Source organism: Pseudopipra pipra, chromosome 3 (genome assembly GCF_036250125.1).
Source record: "Pseudopipra pipra isolate bDixPip1 chromosome 3, bDixPip1.hap1, whole genome shotgun sequence".
In the NCBI taxonomy this organism is placed as follows: Eukaryota; Metazoa; Chordata; class Aves; order Passeriformes; family Pipridae; genus Pseudopipra; species Pseudopipra pipra.
Window position 1 is genome coordinate 116,556,613 of NC_087551.1, and position 17,578 is coordinate 116,574,190.

At 66.1% G+C, this 17,578-nt stretch overlaps 2 protein-coding genes across 4 annotated transcripts in view; one reads left to right on the forward strand and one right to left on the reverse strand.

The window, feature by feature from the left end:
- Window positions 1-14,087, forward strand: part of DNMT3A (DNA methyltransferase 3 alpha) — a 37,790-nt gene extending 23,703 nt beyond the window's left edge. For both annotated transcript variants that reach the window (XM_064650817.1, XM_064650818.1), the window contains exons 7-23: window positions 3,555-3,770; window positions 3,853-4,011; window positions 4,099-4,206; window positions 5,249-5,405; window positions 5,541-5,693; window positions 5,836-5,880; window positions 6,318-6,397; window positions 6,521-6,633; window positions 7,968-8,151; window positions 8,224-8,308; window positions 8,586-8,731; window positions 9,198-9,288; window positions 9,392-9,540; window positions 9,651-9,736; window positions 10,156-10,225; window positions 10,511-10,629; window positions 10,718-14,087. In XM_064650817.1, the coding sequence (XP_064506887.1) occupies window positions 3,555-3,770; window positions 3,853-4,011; window positions 4,099-4,206; window positions 5,249-5,405; window positions 5,541-5,693; window positions 5,836-5,880; window positions 6,318-6,397; window positions 6,521-6,633; window positions 7,968-8,151; window positions 8,224-8,308; window positions 8,586-8,731; window positions 9,198-9,288; window positions 9,392-9,540; window positions 9,651-9,736; window positions 10,156-10,225; window positions 10,511-10,629; window positions 10,718-10,859 (2,103 nt within the window). In that variant the 3' untranslated portion in view covers window positions 10,860-14,087. The remainder of the gene's footprint in view (window positions 1-3,554; window positions 3,771-3,852; window positions 4,012-4,098; window positions 4,207-5,248; window positions 5,406-5,540; window positions 5,694-5,835; window positions 5,881-6,317; window positions 6,398-6,520; window positions 6,634-7,967; window positions 8,152-8,223; window positions 8,309-8,585; window positions 8,732-9,197; window positions 9,289-9,391; window positions 9,541-9,650; window positions 9,737-10,155; window positions 10,226-10,510; window positions 10,630-10,717) is intronic.
- PREB (prolactin regulatory element binding) overlaps window positions 1-17,578 on the reverse strand; it is a 345,777-nt gene that overhangs the window by 248,592 nt on the left and 79,607 nt on the right. The window lies entirely within an intron of this gene.

Sequence of the window (17,578 nt, forward strand, 5' to 3'; positions counted from 1 at the left end):
GTGTCACTGGCACCACACAGGGACAGGAGAGACTGGCACAGTCAGGGCATCCCACTGGACGTGGCTGCGGTGGCCAGGCCATCCCATGGGGCACAGGGCACAGCTGGCACAGCCACAGTGTCCCCATGGGACACGGGGTACAGCTGATATGGCCACGATGTTCCCAAGGCACACAGGGAATGGCTGACACAGCCACAATGTCCCCGTGGGGCACAAGGGACAGCTGTGCCCACAGGGCACAGGGCATGACCCCTTCCCTCTTCCTGGAAGGGGTCCCCAGGAACAGCCCCCCAGTGCCTGGTGCCAGCCCTGCCTCATCTCACCACGCTGGAGCCCTTGGGCACTGGCAGATTCTTCTGGGTGAAGGTCCCCAAGCTGTAGGGGTCCCCAAAACGTGGGGGATCCCAAACCTGTCGTTGGTCACCTTTGGGCTGCGTTTTTGGTGGCCCAGTGGCCAGGCAAGGCCCCCCCTCATCCCCAGTGCCGGGGCTGCCCCCGCTGTGCCACCCACCACCCGTGCCCTGGTTTGGGGACACCCCTCCCACTGTCTGGGGGGGGTCCCAGCTCGGGTCACTGGCCCTGCTGTGGTGGGACAGCCCAGCCCTTTCCTGCCTTCCCTCCTCTTCCTCATCCCTGCAGCCTCTGAGGGCCATGGCTGGGGCTCGCCAGCACCGCGGGGATGGTGATGGGCAGGGCCTGGCACTGGGGACAGGGACATGCAGGGCCACTGTGGAGAAAGGGACATCCAGGGTCTGGTGCTGGGGACACATCCAGGGTCTGGTGCTGGGGACAGACACATCCAGGGTCTGGTGCTGGCCCTCAGCTGTCTGTGCTGGGACCCCCTCAGCTGGGACCCCCCACCCTGTGCCAGCCACGGGGATGGGGATGGGGAATGGGGGTAGTGTTGGGGTGAAGATGAAGAAGGATATGGGGATGGGATGAAGATGAGGATAGGAACAGAGATGGGGATGGGACAGGAGATGGAGATGGGGGTGGAAATCAGGATGGAATGAAGATGGGGATGGGGGTGGGAATCAGGATGGAATGAAGATGGAGATAAGGATGGGGGCGGGGCAGGAGATGGGGTTGGGGATGGAGATGAGGATGGGGGTGAGGATGAGGACGGGGCAGGCCGAGCTGCCCGTGACCCCAGGGCAGGGATCAGTTGGGATAGTTGTCCAATGGTGACATGCAGCCAATGTCCCTTAACGACCGGCAATGGGACATTTCCTCTCTCCCCTCCAGGGCAGAGCAGGGAGAGGGGGGGCATGAGGCCCTGCTGGGACCCTGCCCTGGCAGTGACAGTGCCAGTTTGCATGTGTCCTCTGGCCCAGGGCCACTCCTGTCCCCAAACATCCCAGGTCCCCAAAGCAGCTTTTGCTGCTCTGGCACAGCCAAGGGAGGCTGGACGTAATGGGGTGTCTCTGCTGTCACCTGGGGGGGTCACAGAGTCAGCCCTGTCCCCCCACTGTCCCCCGGGGGACACCCAGAGGTGGCACTGGGGTGCAGACGTGCTTGGGGTCCCTCGGGGTCCCTGGGCAAGGCAGTGGCCCGGGGATCCCCAGGCAGGGCAGGGCCCCTCCGTGGTGACACCATCGGCCCCTTTGTCCCTCTCTGCACACAGAGGGGTCCTGGAGCCACCATGCTCTGGGACGTCCAGGGACAGTGGGGGCCCTCAGGGACCCCCGGGGACAGTGGGGGCCCTCAGGGACCCCCGGGGGCAGTGGGGGCCCTCAGGGACCTCCGGGGACAGTGGGGGCCCTCAGGGACCCCCGGGGACAGTGGAGACCCTCGGGTGTCCCCCAGGCTGGTGGGAGGGTGGTAGGGCCTGTCCTGGGGTGCAGGGTCCCAGCTGTGTCCCATCCATACTGGGCTGAACTGGGGCAGCGGTGCCGGTGCCAGTCCCAGGCCGGTGTCTGTGCTGGGCTGAACTGGGCGGTGCAGCCCCAGACCAGTGTCCACACTGGGCTGATGAACTGGGCCGTGTGACCCCGGACCAGTGTTTGCACTGGGCTGAACTGGGCAGTGCAGCCCCGGCCCCTTGTCCGTACTGGTCCGAACTGGGTGATGTGCGCTCAGCCCGGTGCCCGTACTGGTCCGAACTGGGTGATGTGCGCTCAGCCCGGTGCCCGTACTGGTCCAAACTGGGCGATGTGCGCTCAGCCCGGTGCCCGTACTGGTCCGAACTGGGTGATGTGCGCTCAGCCCAGTGCCCGTACTGGTCCGAACTGGTGCAGCGGGGCCGGTGCCAGCGCACCCCCCCCCCCCCCCAGTCCCCAAACTGGCGGCACTGGGGACACTGGTGCGGGGGGCGGGGGCGGCTCCCGCCGTGCGGGGCGAGGCCCCCGGGGCGCCGCCGCCCCCGCCCCGTGCCGGCGCTCCGCACAAAGGCCGGGGGGCCGCGGCCCCGGCACAAAAGCGGCGGGAGCGGCCCCGCGGCGGGAGGCGCAGCCCAGCTCGGACCGGAGCGCGGCCGCGGGCCCGTGAGTGCCGGGAGGGCCGGGCCGGGACCGGGGGACAGCGGGGCAGGGGCGAGCGGCAGCGGGCCGGGGGACACCGGGACACCGGCACCGGGCTGAGCCGCTCGGGGCCCTTCGGGTCGGCCGGGGACCGTTCGGGCCCTTTCGGTGCCGCTCGGGTCCCTTCGTTCTTGTTCGGGTTCCTTCGGTACCGTTCGGGTCCTTTCGGACCCGTTCGGCTCCTCTCGGGTCCGGTCCGGTCCGTGCCCCCGGCGCGCGCCCCCCCCCGTCAGCCAACCAGCCGGGCCGGGACGCACCACGTGACCCGGAGCCCAGACAAAGGGCCGCCGGGCTGACCCGCACCGGCCCAGCCGGGCCCGCGCGTTCCGGCTCCGCGCGTTCCGCCCCGGCTCTCCCCCGGTCTCCGCGGGTACGTGACCGGGGCCGGGGGGGTCCGATGGGGGATCCCGAGAGGGTGACATGGGCCACGATGGGCCCGGGGGGTCCCGGGAAGAGTACCGGGGGTCCTGGGATGGATCGCGGGGGGCCGTGTCCGGGGCAGGCAGAGGGTGCGGGGACTGCTCTGGGGGCGGGGGGGTCACGACCCCTCTGGGACGGGACTGGGGGTCAGCGGGGGATTGGGCAGGGGAACCCCCGAGGCCCCCGAGCCCGGCGGGGGGCGATCGCGGCTGTGGCCGGGGGGTCCCTCCGGGGGGTGCCAGGCCCGTGTAAAGGGCTGGGGGGGATCTGGGCAGCCCCAGGGCACCCCCCGTGTGCCGGGCTATGGGGGCGATGGCCTGACCCCCGCCCGGGTCCCGGGGGTCCCGGGGGCGATGCCCTGACCCCCGCCCGGGTCCCGGGGGTCCCGGGGGCGATGGCCTGACCCCCGCCCGGGTCCCGGGGGTCCCGGGGGCGATGGCCTGACCCCCGCCCGGGTCCCGGGGGTCCCGGGGGCGATGGCCTGACCCCCGCCCGGGTCCCGGGGGCGATGGCCTGACCCCCGCCCGGGTCCCGGGGGTCCCGGGGGCGATGGCCTGACCCCCGCCCGGGTCCCGGGGGTCCCGGGGGCGATGGCCTGACCTGCCCCCCCCGCAGGCGGAGAAGAAGGCGAAGGTGATCGCCGTGATGAACGTGGTGGAGGAGCCGGCGCGGGCCGAGGCGCAGAAGGAGGAGGAGGCGAGCCCCCCGCCCGCCCCCCAGCAGCCCACCGACCCCGCCTCGCCCAGCGTGGCCACCACCCCCGAGCCCGCGGTGGCCGACGCGGGCGACAAGAACACCTCCAAATCCGCCGACGACGAGCCCGAGTACGAGGTGAGGGCAGGGCCGGGCAGGGCGGGGGGGCAGCGGGGCGCAGACCCCCGTGTGCCCCCCCTGAGCCCCGCGTGTCCCCCAGGACGGGCGCGGGTTCGGCATCGGGGAGCTGGTGTGGGGGAAGCTGCGCGGGTTCTCCTGGTGGCCCGGGCGCATCGTGTCCTGGTGGATGACGGGCCGGAGCCGCGCGGCCGAGGGCACCCGCTGGGTCATGTGGTTCGGGGACGGCAAGTTCTCGGTGGTAAGTGGCCCCCGGGGAGCCGGGGGGGCGGCGCGGTCCCCTCCCCGCGTGTCCCCGCGTGTCCCCACGGCCGCGTCCTGTCCCCAGGTGTGCGTGGAGAAGCTGCTCCCCCTGAGCTCCTTCGCCAGCGCCTTCCACCAGGCCACCTACAACAAACAGCCCATGTACCGCAAGGCCATCTACGAGGTGCTGCAGGTGAGCGGGGACAGCGGGGGGACACCGCGGGGGCACTGGCCCCTGGCACTGCCGGGGTGAGGGGACACTGCGGGGGGCACTGGCCCCTGGCACTGCTGGGGGGGGGGGGACAGCACGGGGGGCACTGGCCCCTGGCACAGCCGGGGGGGGGGGACAGCACGGGGGGCACTGGCTCCTGGCACTGCCGGGGTGAGGGGACACTGCAGGGGGCACTGGCCCCTGACACTGCTGGGGGGGGGGGACAGCACGGGGGGCACTGGCCCCTGGCACTGCAGGGGGAGGGGGACACCGCGGGGGCACTGGCCCCTGGCACTGCTGGGGGGGGGGGACACCGCGGGGGCACTGGCCCCTGGCACTGCCGGGGGGGGGGGGGGAACACAGCACGGGGGGCACTGGCCCCTGGCACTGCCGGGGTGAGGGGACACTGCAGGGGGCACTGGCCCCTGGCACTGCTGGAGGGGGGGACACTGCAGGGGGCACTGGCCCCTGACACTGCTGGGGGGGGGGACAGCACGGGGGGCACTGGCCCCTGGCACTGCCGGGGTGAGGGGACACTGCAGGGGGCACTGGCCCCTGGCACTGCTGGAGGGGGGGACACCAGGTCTCCATCCATGGGAGCAGCAGCTGCCTCCACACCCTGCCAGGACCTGGCCCTGTCTCCCCTCCGGCACCCTGGGGGTCTCCTAAAAGGGTGGGGGATCTGGGGGACCCCCAAAAGAGGTTTCGGGGTGTCTGGGAACCTTTGTGCAGGGGCTGTTGGGGGGCTGGGAGGATTATGGGGGACTCTGGGGGAGTTGCTGAAGGCCCTGTGGGGGGTGTGGGGGGGGTCTGGCTTTTGAGGGATCTCAGCAGTGATGGGAGGAGTCTCTTGTGGGGTGATATGGGGGGGTCCTGGCTTTTGGGGGGTCTCTTGGCAGTGCTGAGGGTTTCTCTTAGGGGTCTCCTACTGTGTCAGTCTCTTTGGAGCTGGGGGTCCCTGGCTGGGCAGTGCAGGAGGAGCTGGGAGGGGCTGTGGGTGGGTGACACGTGGACCCCCGGGCAGGTGGCCAGCAGCCGGGCCGGGAAGATCTTCCCTGCGTGCCCCGAGAACGACGAGACGGACACGTCCAAGGTGGTGGAGATCCAGAACAAGCAGATGATCGAGTGGGCCCTGGGCGGCTTCCAGCCCTCGGGCCCCAAGGGGCTGGAGCCCCCCGAAGGTGAGGGGGGGCTGTGGGGTGAGGGCCTGCCCAGGGCTTCTGGGGGATACATCCTTGGGATGGGCTGTGGGGCCGGGACCCTACTGGTGGGACCCTGCTGAGGGGACCCCCCTGACGGCCCCCCCGGCCCCGCAGAGGAGCGGAACCCCTACAAAGAAGTTTACACGGAGATGTGGGTGGAGCCCGAGGCCGCCGCCTACGCCCCGCCCCCGCCCGCCAAAAAACCCCGCAAAAGCACAACCCAGGAGAAGCCCAAGGTGAAGGAGATCATCGACGAGCGCACACGAGGTACCGGGCTGGGGGTGCTCCGGGGCCCACCCCCCTCTGCGGGGCTTGGCTTGGCCGTGTTCAGTGGCAGGGGTGGCCGAGGGGCTGGGAGCTGCTCCTGGGGGTCCCCTCCCTTCACCCCCTGACCCCCCTCTCCCCCCAGAGCGGTTGGTGTACGAGGTCCGGCAGAAGTGCAGGAACATCGAAGGTGAGTGTGGGGCTGGGGCACCTCCTGACCCCGGGGTGGGTTGGGCTGAGGGGGTCTCCCTGCCTGGGCACCCCAGAGCAGAGCAGAGGGGGCTCGGAGAAGGGGGGGCCCAAGGGGTTGAGTGTGAACTTGTCCCACCCCTCGGCCTGGCTGGCAGCAGGGACAGCAGCTGTGACAGGGTGGTGGCCCACCCTGGGTGGTGGAAGGGACCCCAGGACGCTGCCTGGGGCTGGGGCTGTTGGGGTGCAGGATGGGGAAGGGGAGGACAATGGGAGCCATTCCTGCTGTCCCCAGGGTTTGTTCCCAGCTCCAGCGTGACCCTGACATGGGGTAGCACGTACAGGGGGTGACAGGGGGTCGGGATCAGGATGTCCCCCACACCAGGCTGTCCCAGTGTGGGGTGCTGGGGGTGACATCACTCCTCCTGCCCCCCTCAGACATCTGCATCTCCTGCGGGAGCCTCAACGTGACCCTGGAGCACCCTCTGTTCATCGGGGGGATGTGCCAAAACTGCAAGGTACGGCCTGGTGCCAGGCCCCCAACCCCTGCCCGAGGGTCTCGTGAGGTGCCCAGCCCTGTCCTGGGATCTGTGGGGTCCCTGGAGCCCCCAGGGCTGTGGTGACACCCCGGCTGTCCCCAGAACTGCTTCCTGGAGTGCGCGTACCAGTACGACGACGACGGGTACCAGTCCTACTGCACCATCTGCTGCGGCGGCCGCGAGGTCCTCATGTGTGGGAACAACAACTGCTGCAGGTGTGGGGGCTGGGGGGAGTGGGGGTGCCAACTGGTGCCACACCAGTCCTGGTGTGGAACTGGAGAGGGTTCAGGGGTGCCACAGTTCTGGTGTGGAGCTGGGGAGGGTTCAGGGGTGCCACGGTCCTGGTGTGGAGCTGGAGAGGGTTCAGGGGTGCCACGGTCCTGGTGTGGAACCAGGGAGGGTTCAGGGGTGCCACGGTCCTGGTGTGGAACCAGGGAGGGTTCAGGGGTGCCATGGTCCTGATGTGGAGCTGGGGAGCTCTCACTGGTGCCCCAGTTGTGTCAGGCACGAGGCTGGGGAGGTTTTGGTGGTGTCAGTCCTGGGGTGTTTTGGTGATGTCCCAGTCTCAGTAAGGGACTGGGGAGTTTCAGTGATGCCACAGTCTTGGTGTGAGCATGGAGAGGTTTTGGTGGTACCACAGTCCTGGTACAAGGTTTTGGTGATGCCACAGGCCTGGTGTGGAAATTCAGGGATACCAGTCCTGGTTTGGGGTTGGGTGTCCCAGTATGAGTGTGGGGAGGTTTTGGTGGTGCCACAGGCCTGCCATGATCTTTTGGTGATGCCAGTGCTGGTTTGGGACTGGGGTGTTTGGGTGATGCTGCAGTCCCCGTGTGGGGCTGGAGAGGTTTCAATGGTGCCAAGGTTTTGCCATAGGGTTTTGGTGCTGCCAGTGCAGGTGTGGGGCTGGGAGGTTTCGGTGATGCCTTGGTCCCAGTGTGGGACTAGAGGGGAGTTTTGGCCATGCCCCAGTACCAGAACAGAGCTGGGAAGTTCTGGTGATGCCCCAGTCCTGGCATGGGGCTGAGGAAGTGTTGGTGGTGCCCTGGTCCTGGTTTGTGGGGTTGAGGGAAGTTTTGGTGATGCCCCAGTCCTGGCATGGAATTTGGGTGATGCCAGTCCTGGTGTGGGACTGGCAGATTTTGGTGATGTCTCAGTCTTGGCATAGAGATGGGGAGGTTTCAGTTTGGGTGGTCCTGCTGTGGGGTTTTGGGTGATGTCAGACCAGGTGTGGGACTGGGGAGGTTTTGGTGGTGCCAGTCCAGCCATGGGAATTGGGTGATGCCGGTCCTGGTTTGGGGCTGGGGAGGTTCTGTTGGTGCCCCGGTCCTGGCATGAGGCTGGGGAAGGTTTGGTGGTGCCCTGGCCCTGCTGTAGGGCTGGGAGAAGCTCTGGCAGTCCCAGCACGGAGCTGGGAAGTGCTGGTGATGCCCCAGCCCTGCGGTGGGGTTTCGGTGATGGACGCCAGTCCTGGCACGGAGCTGGGTAGATCGTGGTGGTGCCACCGCCCTGGCACGAGCCCCAGCACTGACCCCGGCTCCCCCCGTGCCAGGTGCTTCTGCGTGGAGTGCGTGGACCTGCTGGTGGGCCCGGGGGCGGCGCAGGCAGCCATCAAGGAGGACCCCTGGAACTGCTACATGTGCGGCCACAAGGGCGTGTACGGGCTGCTGCGGCGGCGGGAGGACTGGCCCTCGCGCCTCCAGATGTTCTTCGCCAACAACCACGACCAGGAGTTTGTGAGTGACCCCCTCCCTTCCCCCAGCCCCCTCCCTGCTGCCCCCAGCCCCTGACCCCCCTGTGGCCCTCAGGACCCACCGAAGGTGTACCCGCCCGTGCCGGCCGAGAAGAGGAAGCCCATCCGGGTGCTCTCGCTCTTCGACGGCATCGCCACAGGTGGGTGGGGGTCCCTGGCACACTCCTGGGGTGTGTTTGGGATGGGGGGACGGGGGAGCAGCCTGCCTGCACCCCACAGCCAGCCAACCTGAGGGCAGGGAGGTGGACATGTCTGTGGGACACTCCGGGTGGGTATCCCTGTGGGCAGCCCCTCCTGTCTGCTGTGCCCTGGGGGTCCACACCGGTGGGGATCCAGGGAAGGGGGATGGCCCAGGGATGGTGGGACAGGTGGGGCCCGTCGTCCATCCCTGTCACCCACCCCCTGCTGCTCCCCCAGGGCTGCTGGTGCTGAAGGACCTGGGCATCCAGGTGGACAGGTACATTGCCTCCGAGGTGTGCGAGGACTCCATCACCGTGGGCATGGTGAGGCACCAGGGCAAGATCATGTACGTCGGGGACGTCCGCAACGTCACCCAGAAACACGTACGTCCTGTCCTGACCCCCGGGGCCCCCCACACGCCCCTGTCTCCACATGAGGCTGGTCCCTCGTCCTCAGGGACCTGCAGCTCCCTCCCGAGGGGCAGCACCGACCTCTGCTCTCAGTGACCAGTGGCAGGACTTGAGGGGAACGGCTGGAGCTGTGCCAGGGCAGGGTCAGGTTGGATCTCAGGAAAAGGCTCTTCCCCCAGAGGGTGTCTGGGCACTGAAAAGGCTCCCCAGGTCAGTGGGCACAGCACCAAAGCTCAGGGACAATGCTCTGAGGGACAGGGTGGGATTGTTGGCATGTCTGTGCAGGGCCAGGACTTGGACTGATGATCCTTGTGAGTCCCTTCCCGCTCAGGACATTCCGTGATTCTCTGATCCCGCCGGGAGTTCGGCCACCACCACCCCTGTGTCCCCCAGGCCATGGCAGTGCCCGGCTCACCGGGGGTCTCCTCTCCTCTTGCAGATACAGGAGTGGGGCCCCTTCGACCTGGTGATCGGGGGGAGCCCCTGCAACGACCTCTCCATCGTCAACCCGGCCAGGAAGGGGCTCTATGGTAGGAATGTGTCCACGGGGCTGGGGCTGGACCCCACTGCCGCCCCCCTAGGGCTGACACGGGCCCCCCACCCTGACCCTGGCCCCCTCCTCTCTCCTCTCAGAGGGCACTGGGCGCCTCTTCTTCGAGTTCTACCGCCTGCTCCACGAAGCCCGGCCCAAGGAGGGCGACGACCGGCCCTTCTTCTGGCTCTTCGAGAACGTGGTGGCCATGGGGGTGAGCGACAAGAGGGACATCTCGCGCTTCCTGGAGGTCAGTGTGTGCCTGGGGTCACCCCCATCCAGCCCCTGGGCCCCCCGGGGTCCTGTCCTCACCACGAGGGGCTGCCGAGCCCCGCTGACCTCCCGCTCCCCCTCCTGCAGTCCAACCCCGTCATGATTGATGCCAAAGAAGTGTCTGCAGCGCACCGGGCACGGTACTTCTGGGGGAACCTGCCCGGGATGAACAGGTTGGTGAGAGCCCCCCAAAGCTGAGCCCTCGGCCCAGCTCCGGGAGGGTGGGCAGGCTGCACCTCTGGGTCCTCCCCCACCCCTGACATGGCCCTGGGGGTCCCCTGACCCCGGTCAGTGCTGGGAGAGCAAGAGTCTCACAAAGAAGGGATGGCACACCCCAAAAATCCAGCATGGTGCCCCCTTGGAGGGGACTGGTTGTGTCCCTGCTCCCTCATGCTGGAGGGCTGGCACTAAGCTGCCCTTTGTGTCCCTCCTAGATGGTGGCTGTGGTGGCCATTGCCTGTCACAGCCCCCCCAAAACAGCCGTGGCCACCCTGTGCCCCCCACAAACCCCATCTGGAGACCTGCCCTGCCCCCCACGGGGGGACAGTCTGGGGACACTACCACCCTGTGCCCACCATCTCTCCCCCCTCAGGCCGCTCGCCTCCACCGTCAACGATAAGCTGGAGCTGCAGGAGTGCCTGGAGCACGGCAGGATAGCAAAGGTCAGCTGGGGGTGGGCAATGAGGGGGTGGGGGAAGGGGGACCAAGGGGACAGGGTGTGGTCCCTGGTGGTCCCAGGCTCCTGGGGGTGGAGGAGGGACACAGTGGTGACACTGTAGAGTGGTGGGAGTTGCCTGCTTGTGAGCGCCCAGTCAGTGGGTCGGGGGGCTCTGTCCCACCTCTCGGTGTGATGAGCCTGTGCCTGTGGGCACCCGGTGTTGGGGGGGCTCCAACGTGCCAGGGGGCTTCATCCCACCCCCACCGTGACCAGCCCGTGCCTCTTGCAGTTCAGCAAAGTGCGAACCATCACCACCCGCTCCAACTCCATCAAGCAGGGCAAGGACCAGCACTTCCCCGTGTTCATGAACGAGAAGGAGGACATCCTGTGGTGCACGGAGATGGAGAGGTACCGGGGGCTCCGGGGGGCTCTGGGGCCGCGGCGCCGCGTCCCACCCGCAGCCCTGACCCCTCCTGTCCCCTCCCGCGTCCCGCAGGGTCTTCGGCTTCCCGGTGCACTACACGGACGTGTCCAACATGAGCCGCCTGGCCCGGCAGAGACTGCTCGGCAGGTCCTGGAGCGTGCCGGTGATCCGCCACCTCTTCGCGCCCCTGAAGGAATACTTTGCCTGCGTTTAGAGACGGGCAGGAACTGGTGACACGGAGCGAGTCGGAAACAAACCCATCCACGCCAAGAGAAGTGAACACACGGAATGAGAGAAGAGTCAGCACCCAGAAGAGAGACGGGATTTCGCAGCCCGACGGGAACCCAGCACGCGTCTCCCCGAGCGAAAGGGGTCGGTGTCCTCTCCTGAATTTCCAAGGGTCAGCTTTAGCCTATTGAAAAACAAACAAAAACCACAAAAAAGCAAAGAAACGACGAAAAAAAAAAAAAGTCGAAAGGAAACAAAAACGAAACGGAAAAAAAAAAGGAAAAAAAAAAAAAAAAGAAGAAGAAGAAGAAAAAGAAAAGAAACAAAAAAACCAAAACCGTTTTTTTTGGGTAACCTTTTAATTTTCCGCTCTTTTCTGGCTGGGTTTTCCTGTCGGTTTGGTTTCCGCTTCTCGGAGCAGCGGGCGAGACGAGGCCGCCGTCGCCAGCGCCGCTCTCGGAGGAGGGGAAACGGCAGCGGGAAAGCCCAGCCGGGAGGGAGGCGGAGGCGAAGGAGACCCGCTCTGCTCCGAGACCCGCTCCGTCCGCGCCCAGCGCCCGCCGGCCCGGCCCTGGCAGCGCCCGCCCGGCGGCTCCAGCGCCCGGCGGCTCCAGCGCCCGGCGGCTCCAGCGCCCGGCGGCTCCAGCGCCCGGCGGCTCCAGCGCCCGGCGGCTCCAGCGCCCGGCGGCTGCGCCTCGCTCTGTTCCACCAGCACCGCTCTCCGGTGACATGGAGCCAACCCGCCCGGCAGGGAGGCCGGGAACACACACACCACACACACACCTTTTCTACAGTATTTTGGGTGCCTACCACATGGAAACCTTGAAGAGAGCAGATCTTAGAAGCCGCTGTTACCTCTTGTTTACAGTTTATATATATATGATAGATATGAGATATAGATATATATATATATAAAAGGTACTGTTACTACTGTACAACCTGACTTCATAATGGTGCTTTACACAGCGGGGTGAGTCGAGACATCAGCTTCCACGTTGCCTTACGTGCCGGGCCTTTCCGAGCGAGCGGCAGGGCCGGGGCGGCCGGGCGGAAGCGTCTCCATCCCGAGTCATGCAATAACCTTTTTCTGTCCCAAACGGAAGCGCCTCGGCGGTGCCCCCTGCCCCGCCGGCGCCGCCGCCCCGCGCTCCCACAGCGTACTGGTGCTCTTCAGCGTACGTGGCGTCCGGCGGAGCCGGTGCCGGGTGTCCCCCGGTGGCAGCAGGGGGTCCTGCCCCCGGCCCTGCCCCTTCCCGCGGGGGCTGCCCGCCGGGGCGGCGCGGGGCACGGGTGCTGCCAACGGCGGGGACGCCGGCAGGGCAGGGGGGACAGAGCGGTGCCGGTGCTGGAGCGCGGCCGGGGCGCTTCTGGCATGGCACAGGGATGGCTGCGGGCCCCGGACCCTGGTGCTACATCCGCGGGGCCGGGCTGGCGGCAGGAGGGCGATGCCCCGGCGAGCCGGGACGGGGCCCGGCGGTGTCACCGCGGGCGCCGGGGCGTCGCTCCCCTGCCCACGCGCGGTTCGGAGCGAGCGCGTCCCCCCGGTGCCCCCGTGGGGCGGCCCCGTGCCCCGCCGGGGGGTGACGGGGCCCGTTGGCCGTGGCGGTGTCGGTGCCGGGAGCCGTGGTGGCAGGAGCCGCGGTGGCAGGAGCCGTGGTGGCAGGAGCCGTGGTGCGAGCGGGCAGGGCGCGGGCAGGTGCTGGCAGTGCAGTGCGGTGGATGGTGCTACTGGTCTGGCAGCTGTGGTGCCGTGGGGTCCGGCCCGGTGCGGCCGCGGTGCCGGCGGGGCGGCCGGACCCGGTGGGGCAGGGACTGGTGCTACGGCGTGGGGAGGCTCCCGGGGGTCTCGGCCCGTCGCCGTCTCTTCTCTAACTGTGAAAGGTGCGGGGCTGCGGCGCTCGCTGCCGGGTGCTGGCTATGGCAGCGAGCCGTGCCCGCGGCCCGGGGTGCTCAGAGGTGCTGGGACCGACGGCGGCGAGGCAGGCGGGGGGCGGCCCTGGGGCCCCCCCACCTCCCCACCCCGCCTGGTGCTACCGGGGGCCCGGGGGCCCCTCTGTGGGTGCGGCGGGCGCGGGGAGCTGAGCCGGCGCGGGGGCCGCGGTCGGGGCACCGCGGGGCCCGGCTTTGCCAGGGGGTGAAGGCGGCGGGATGGGACGGCCCCGGGCTCTGAGCCGGGCTCTGGGCTCAGGCTCGCTCCCGGGGCCGGATCCTGCAGTGCTGGGGCCAGGTGGCACAGGCCCACTGCACCGGGCACAGGTCCCGCCCGGTGCGGTGTGAGCCTGGCACGGCCCCACAGCCCTGTTTGCGGGGCTGCCGTGGGCACTGCGGGTTCTGCACGGCCCTGCAGCACCACGGGGACCTTGCTTGGCCCTGCAGCACTGCTTGCAGGTCCTGCACAGCTCCGTGGCACTGGCTGTGGGTCCTGCCCGGCCCCACAGCCCCAGGTGCAAGTGCTGCACGGCCCTGCAGTGCTGTTTGCAGGTCCTGCACGGCCCCGCAGCATCGTCTGCGGGTCCTGCACGGCCCTGTGGCACTGGGTGCTGATCCTGCACGGCCCTGTGGCACTGGGTGCTGATCCTGCATGGCCTTGAGGTGCTGGATGGTGGTCCTGCACGGCCCTGCGACATTGTTGGCAGGTCCTGCACGGCCCTGTGGCACTGGGTGCTGGTCCTGTGTGACCCACAGCTCTGGGTGCTGGTCCTTTGTGGCCCTGCAGCTCTGGGTGCTGGTGCTGCACCGTCCCGTGGTGCCGTCGGTGGGTTCTGCGTGGCCACGTGCCAGGTTTGGGGGTCCCGGCGGACCCCCCGGCCCGGCCCTGCGGCGCTTCCTGGGACCCTGTCGGCCCTGCTGCACCTTTGGGGGGGTGCTGGGTCCCAGCGGGTGCCGCGGCGAGGGCCCGGCGCGGCATTGGCACATCCCAGGCAGGCCGGCGCCGGTGCCGGTGCCGGCGGGAAGCGGGTTCCCCCGGGAACGGGTGCCGGCGGCGGTGGGGACCCGGCGGGGACCGTGGGGATGCCTGGGGCAAAAGGCGTTCAGTTTTTAATGTACCCGACTCACGTCTTTTTTTAAAAACAACCAGACAAATTCTGTTGCACAGCCCTAGACGAAAACTCAAAACAACACAGAAAGGCCTAAATTCCTTAAGATCCGCCGAGGGAGTGGGGACAAACACGGTGCTAAAACATTTTATTAAAAATATATATTGTTAAATTAAGTCTGCTGTCTGGACAATGACTGTTTTGTTTCTCGTAGTGGAGTTTCAAAGAGCACTATTATTTTACTCTTATATATTATTATTAAAAAAAAAAAACAAAAAAGAAAAAGGCATTTTAACTTTGTACTTGAAAACTAAACGAGAGATTTCATGTGTTTTAGCCTAGACATTGAAGTAGCTGACGCTTAACTATTTGTGGGAATCATGTACTCATCCTCCCAAGGAATACGCGCGTAGAGCTGGTACCCTCCTTCCTCCCTTTGAGTTGGCTCCGCCGCCACATTCCCGGCGCCGCCGCGGCCGCCCCGGCTGCTCTCCCTCCCCTTCTCCCGCCCCCCCAGCCCCAAACACCCCCCCCCCGGTTTATTTTCTACTTCTCTCTCGGTTCGTTGCCCCTGTTTTTTTGTTGGTTTGTTTTTTTAGGGTCGCTTCTCTATTTATTGCCGCTGAACTGTGCATTTCACGGCCGGAGGTGCCGCGGGCGCCCGGCGCTGTTGTATCTGTGTGAGTATTGCTCGTGACATAGCTGTTCTGAACTAATAAAGGTCAATGCGTGCAGCAGATGTAGAAAGTCTGTCCGTCCCGCTTCCATCCCATCCTCCTTTTCTTTTTCTTTGGTGCCCAGAAGAGTATAATACAGACAAGCTCCTTTCTAATGTACTTGTGCTGGAGAACACTTGAATAAATGTCCTGTTTTGTGCAAAAAAAAAAAAGAGGAAAAAAAGAGGAAAAAAAAAAGAGGAAAAAAAAAAAAAAACCCTTACGTGTGGTCGTGTGGTCTGTGAGTGGCAGGGTGGGGGGACCCTGGGGTGGGGGGATCCCAGCAGTGCTGGTGGGATCCAGATGATGGTGGGGCCCTGGCAGGTGCTGGGATTGTGGTGGCTTTGGGGTCCTGGTGGGCAGTGGGGGCCCAGTGGTGGGATCCCAGTGGTGGTGGGATCCCAGCACTATTGCCATGACCCTGGAGAGCAGTGGGATCCTAGTGCAGATGGTGAAGTCCAGGTGATGGTGTGATCCCAGCAGATGAGGGGTCCCAAGGGGTGGTAGGATCCCAGAAGGAGTGGCCCCAGTGGGCAGGGGGCTACTAGTACAGGTGGTGGGCTCCCAAGAGGGGTGGGGTTCAGGCAGTGGTGGGGTTCCAGGACTGGTGCTTGGATCCTGGTGGCTGTGGTCCTAATGAGTGGTAGGATCCCAGCACAAATAGTGGGGTCCCAGTGCTTGTGGTGGGGTCCCAGTGGGTGGGAGGATCCCCGCACCAGTGGTGGGATCCAGATGGTGGTGGAGCCCTGGCAGGGGGTGGGGTCCAGGTGACTGTGGGGTCCTGGAGGGCAGTGGGGTCCCAGTGGGTGGTGGGATCCAGGCAATGGCGCAGTTCCAGTGGGAACTGGGGTCCTGGTGGGCAGTGGATGGGGTCCTGGCAGATGGTGGGGTCCCAGTGGGCACTTAGGTCTCAGCAGGTGGTGGGGTCCAGGGGACGGTGGAGTGTGGGTGAACAGTGGGGTTCCAGCCCAGAGATGACGAGGTCCTGACGAGGTCCTGATGGGGTCTTGGGGCAGTGGAGTCCCAGTTCTGGGTGTGAGGGCTGTGGGCTGAGCCCAGCTCCCCGGGACACTGGGGGCTTTGCTTGTGCAGCCCTGGGCCGAGGTGTGGGGGTGCAGAGGCCCCAGCCCAGTGGGACTCCCCATTTCTGCCCCCTGAGCTGTGGGTCAGGAAACTGCCCCACACAGCTCCTGCCTCAGCTTCCCCTCCAGCCGGGCAGCACCGGGGGAGTGGTGGGACTCCTGGGGACCCCCCGTCCCTGTGCCAGGGGAATGGTGGGACTCCTGGGGACCCCCTGTCCCTGTGCCAGGGGAATGGTGGGACTCCTGGGGACCCCCCGTCCCTGTGCCAGGGGAATGGTGGGACTCCTGGGGACCCCCTGTCCCTGTGCCAGGGGAATGGTGGGACTCCTGGGGAACCCTCATCCCTGTGCCAGGGGAATGGTGGGACTCCTGGGGACCCCCCGTCCCTGTGCCAGGGGAATGGTGGGACTCCTGGGGACCCCCTGTCCCTGTGCCAGGGGAATGGTGGGACTCCTGGGGAACCCTCATCCCTGTGCCAGGGGAATGGTGGGACTCCTGGGGACCCCCCGTCCCTGTGCCAGGGGAATGGTGGGACTCCTGGGGATCCCTCATCCCTGTGCCGGGGGAATGGTGGGACTCCTGGGGAACCCCATCCCTGTGCCAGGGGAATGATGGGACTCCTGGGGACCCCCTGTCCCTGTGCCAGGGGAATGGTGGGACTCCTGGGGACCCCCCATCCCTGTGCCGGGGGAATGGTGGGACTCCTGGGGATCCCTCATCCCTGTGCCAGGGGAATGGTGGGACTCCTGGGGATCCCTCATCCCTGTGCCAGGGGAATGGTGGGACTCCTGGGGAACCCCCGTCCCTGTGCCGGCCCCAAAGGTGATGGGGGCTGGAGCACGACCCAGGGGACCCCCTGGGGTTGGTGGGGGGACAGAGGGTGGGCAGTGGTGGGTGTGACCTGTGGGGGGTGGTGTGAGCAGGTGCCACAGGGCTGTCAAAGGACAAGGCCAAGTGTTGGTGCTGCACCAGGGAGGGGCAATCCCCAGGATCAGTCCAGGCTGGGGATGGAGAGCAGCCCTGAGGAGAAGGACTCGGGGTGCTGGTGAGTGAGAGGCTCGATCTGACCCGTCCCAAAAACCCCCCGTGCCCTGGGCTGATCCCACAGCGTGGGCAGCAGGGGAGGGGGGATCCTGCCCCTCTGCCCCCTCAGCTGAGACCCCCCTGCAGAGCTGCCTCCAGCTCGGGGGTCTGTTGGGAGTTAAAGAGCACAGTTCTGTGGTCTGGGTGCTGGGAAGGTGAATTCAGTGATCTCAGGTCTAGAAGGAAGTTAACGAAGCTTGGGAAGAAGGATGTGTCACTGAGAGTGGATACAAAGAACACAGAATTTATGGCCACAAGGACATTTGGCAGAACCCCCAAGATAAGGAAGAAACCACTAAAACCAGCTCAGCAATTGTGCAGAAATCAGCTCCAGCTGAGTAAAAGGTAAATCCAGCAGGGGCAGATCATGACCAGCAACTCATGGACCACCAACCCAAGAAACCCACCAACCCAAAGGAAGAGAGAGACTGAGCATTCAGAGTAATGAGCATGAAAAGAGAGAGAATCATTTAACCAATAAAAGATAGAATACTAATTAATAAGAGAACTATGTAAGTTGTAGCCAATGAACACTAATTCCTTTGTTTGCTAACAAACAGTGCATAAACAGTGAGATTAGAAAGTCGAGGGTGGGCTTTGTGGATTTTCCAGCCAGACCCTCCTTCTGCACAGAGCTATGAACTGGGGCCTCCATCCCACCGCCGAGAAGCCCAGGGTGAAGAAGAACCAAGGGGACATGGTTGGATCTATGGGTGGGACTCTCTCTCTCTCTTTCCCTCTCTCTCTCTTTCCCTCTCTCTCTCTCCCCCCTTTTCTATTTCTTTC